This window comes from Borostomias antarcticus (genome assembly GCF_949987555.1).
Source record: "Borostomias antarcticus genome assembly, chromosome: 14".
Classification (NCBI taxonomy): Eukaryota; Metazoa; Chordata; class Actinopteri; order Stomiiformes; family Stomiidae; genus Borostomias; species Borostomias antarcticus.
Genome location: NC_140247.1, coordinates 7,075,118 through 7,077,457, shown reverse-complemented (window position 1 = coordinate 7,077,457; position 2,340 = coordinate 7,075,118). Strand labels below are relative to the sequence as shown.

The 2,340-nt window shown below is 51.6% G+C and overlaps 1 protein-coding gene across 1 annotated transcript in view; it reads left to right on the top strand.

The window, feature by feature from the left end:
* il1rapl2 (interleukin 1 receptor accessory protein-like 2) overlaps positions 1 to 1,363 on the top strand; it is a gene marked incomplete at both ends in the record, with an annotated part of 278,776 nt that extends 277,413 nt beyond the window's left edge. The window contains one exon of the mRNA XM_084448392.1: positions 660 to 1,363. Coding sequence (XP_084304518.1) covers positions 660 to 1,363 — 704 coding nt within the window. The remainder of the gene's footprint in view (positions 1 to 659) is intronic.
* Between the last annotated feature and the right edge of the window lie 977 nt (positions 1,364 to 2,340).

Sequence of the window (2,340 nt, the reverse complement as noted above, 5' to 3'; positions counted from 1 at the left end):
GATGAAAGGTGCTGATCTGATCTGATGGAACTCGGCCTCCTCTGGAGGAGGTGGGCAGGAGAAGAAGCAGGAGGTGTCTTTGAGGGGTGAAGGGGATCTTTAGGAAAGGAATCTGAAGGTTGGGGTGGAGGGGGAGGGGGTGGGGTGGCGCGGTGAGTGCCACAGAGCGTGTGTGTGTGTGTGGAGGAAGTGGGATGTGTCGGTGCAAGTGTGAAAGACAGTGCGCCCCCGCAGGACGCGACAGGACACTGCGGACAATCTGCCGGCCGGCCGGCCTGCTACTGGGATGTGTCAGCCAGCAAGAGCTAATATGCCACTTATCTCTCCTCATACCTACGCTCTACCACAGCCCACACAGCCTGCCTCCCTCTTTTTCACGCCTCTCTCTCTCTCTCTCTCTCTCTCTCTCTCTCTCTCTCTCTCTCTCGCTGTCGCGCACACACACGACACACACGCAGATCCCCCCCCGCCCCCCTCCAGCCAGTGTGAGACAGGCCTGGGTGATTCTCTCCTTCCCCGAAGCGCCGGCAGCTGCAGGGTTCCGGCACGTTCTAGAGCTGCCCTGCCGCTGCTAGCACCCATGCATGTTATCTAGCGTGTTCTTTGATATTGAGTGATTTGATATGGCTCACTAAATGCTTCCTCTTTGTCTCTCCAAGTCTACATTGAGGACCTGGCCCGCAGCGTGGAGCAGAGTCGGCGCCTCATCATCGTCCTGACCCCCGAGTTCGTGGCCAAGAGGGGGTGGAGCATCTTCCAGCTGGAGACACGCCTCCACAGCATGCTGGTGACCGGGGAGATCAAAGTCATCATGATCGAGTGCTCCGACCTGCGCAGTGTCATCAACTACCAGGAAGTGGAGGCCCTCAAGCACACCATCAAGGTTCTCTCCATCATCAAGTGGCGCGGTCCGCGCAGCAGCGAGCTGCACTCCCAGTTCTGGAAGCAGGTCCTGTGTGAGATGCCGGTCCGGAGGAAGGAGGTTCTGTCCCGCAGGCCGGTGCTGGACTCCGGCGAGCAGGGCCTGTTCGGAGACCTGCAGGCCGTCTCCACCATCGCCATGACCGCCACCTCCGCCTCCCTGGCACCGGCCCACCACGCCGAGATCCCCGACTTCAACCAGACCGCCGCCCACCCCCAGATGAGACACTTCTGCCGCAGCTACGAGTTTGAGATGCCGCCGCCCGCCTCGCCACTGCGCGTGGCCACGCTGGGCGGACGCCACGTCTACTGCAACGTCCCCATGACGCTGCTGAACGGCCAGGTGGGCCAGAGCAGCACGCTGGGCAGGAAGCAGGAGATTCACCTCAACAGCACCTTCATACCGCTCACCAGCAGAGAGCTTAGCAGTGACATCTGGTAGACTGGGCCAGTACTGGTACATTCTGGTACTGACCGGTACATACTGGTATATACAGTGCTGGTACATACTGGCATATACTGGTACAGACCGGTACTGTACATACTAGTACTGTATATACTGGTCCAGTACTGGTACATATTGGTACATACTGGTACATACTTGTACATAACAGTAAATACTGGTACATACTGGTATGTATTAGTACATACTGGTACATGCTGATACAGACTGGTAAAATACTAGTAAAATACTGGTGCATACTGGTATATACAGTATTGGTGCATACTGGTACAATACTAGTACATAACTGGTAAAATACTGGTGCACATTGGTAAATACTGGTACATACTGACCTAGTACTGGTATAACCTGGATAACTAATATATACACTGGCTAACTAGTACCAATTGCCAGGTGACCTGGAGGATGACAGCGTAACTTTTATTATGAAGCAATGGCACAACAGACACTTCTAGGCTTTTTATATCTGCATGAGACTCATCTAGACCAGCGCTGTTCAGAACTGACCTTCTTAATAAAAGACTGATCAGAACTGACTTTCACAATAAAAGACTGATCAGAACTGACTTGCACAATAAAAAATGACTCTGATCAACTGACTTTCACAATAAAAGACACAATCATCTCCTTAGAGCTTAATACTTGTTGAATTGTTTAGTTGTTTTATTACATTCAGCCATAAAATCTATAAAGGGAAAAAAAAAGTTTTGTTACCTGAAGAATTATCCCATTGGGAGACATGTTATAACAATAATATCTGACCTTGGGTTGACAGCTCAAGATCAAGGTAACACTGTACAGTTTTCATATCTTCTATAGACTTTCATCCATTCTGTCATTCATCATGATGATACTGTTGAGGACCTGGTATACAGTAGACCCTGTGTGTGTTGGGGGGAGGGGGGTTGGTGTCAGCCCAGCCCTATAGAAGGGTGCTGAGGGAACACATTCTCTGT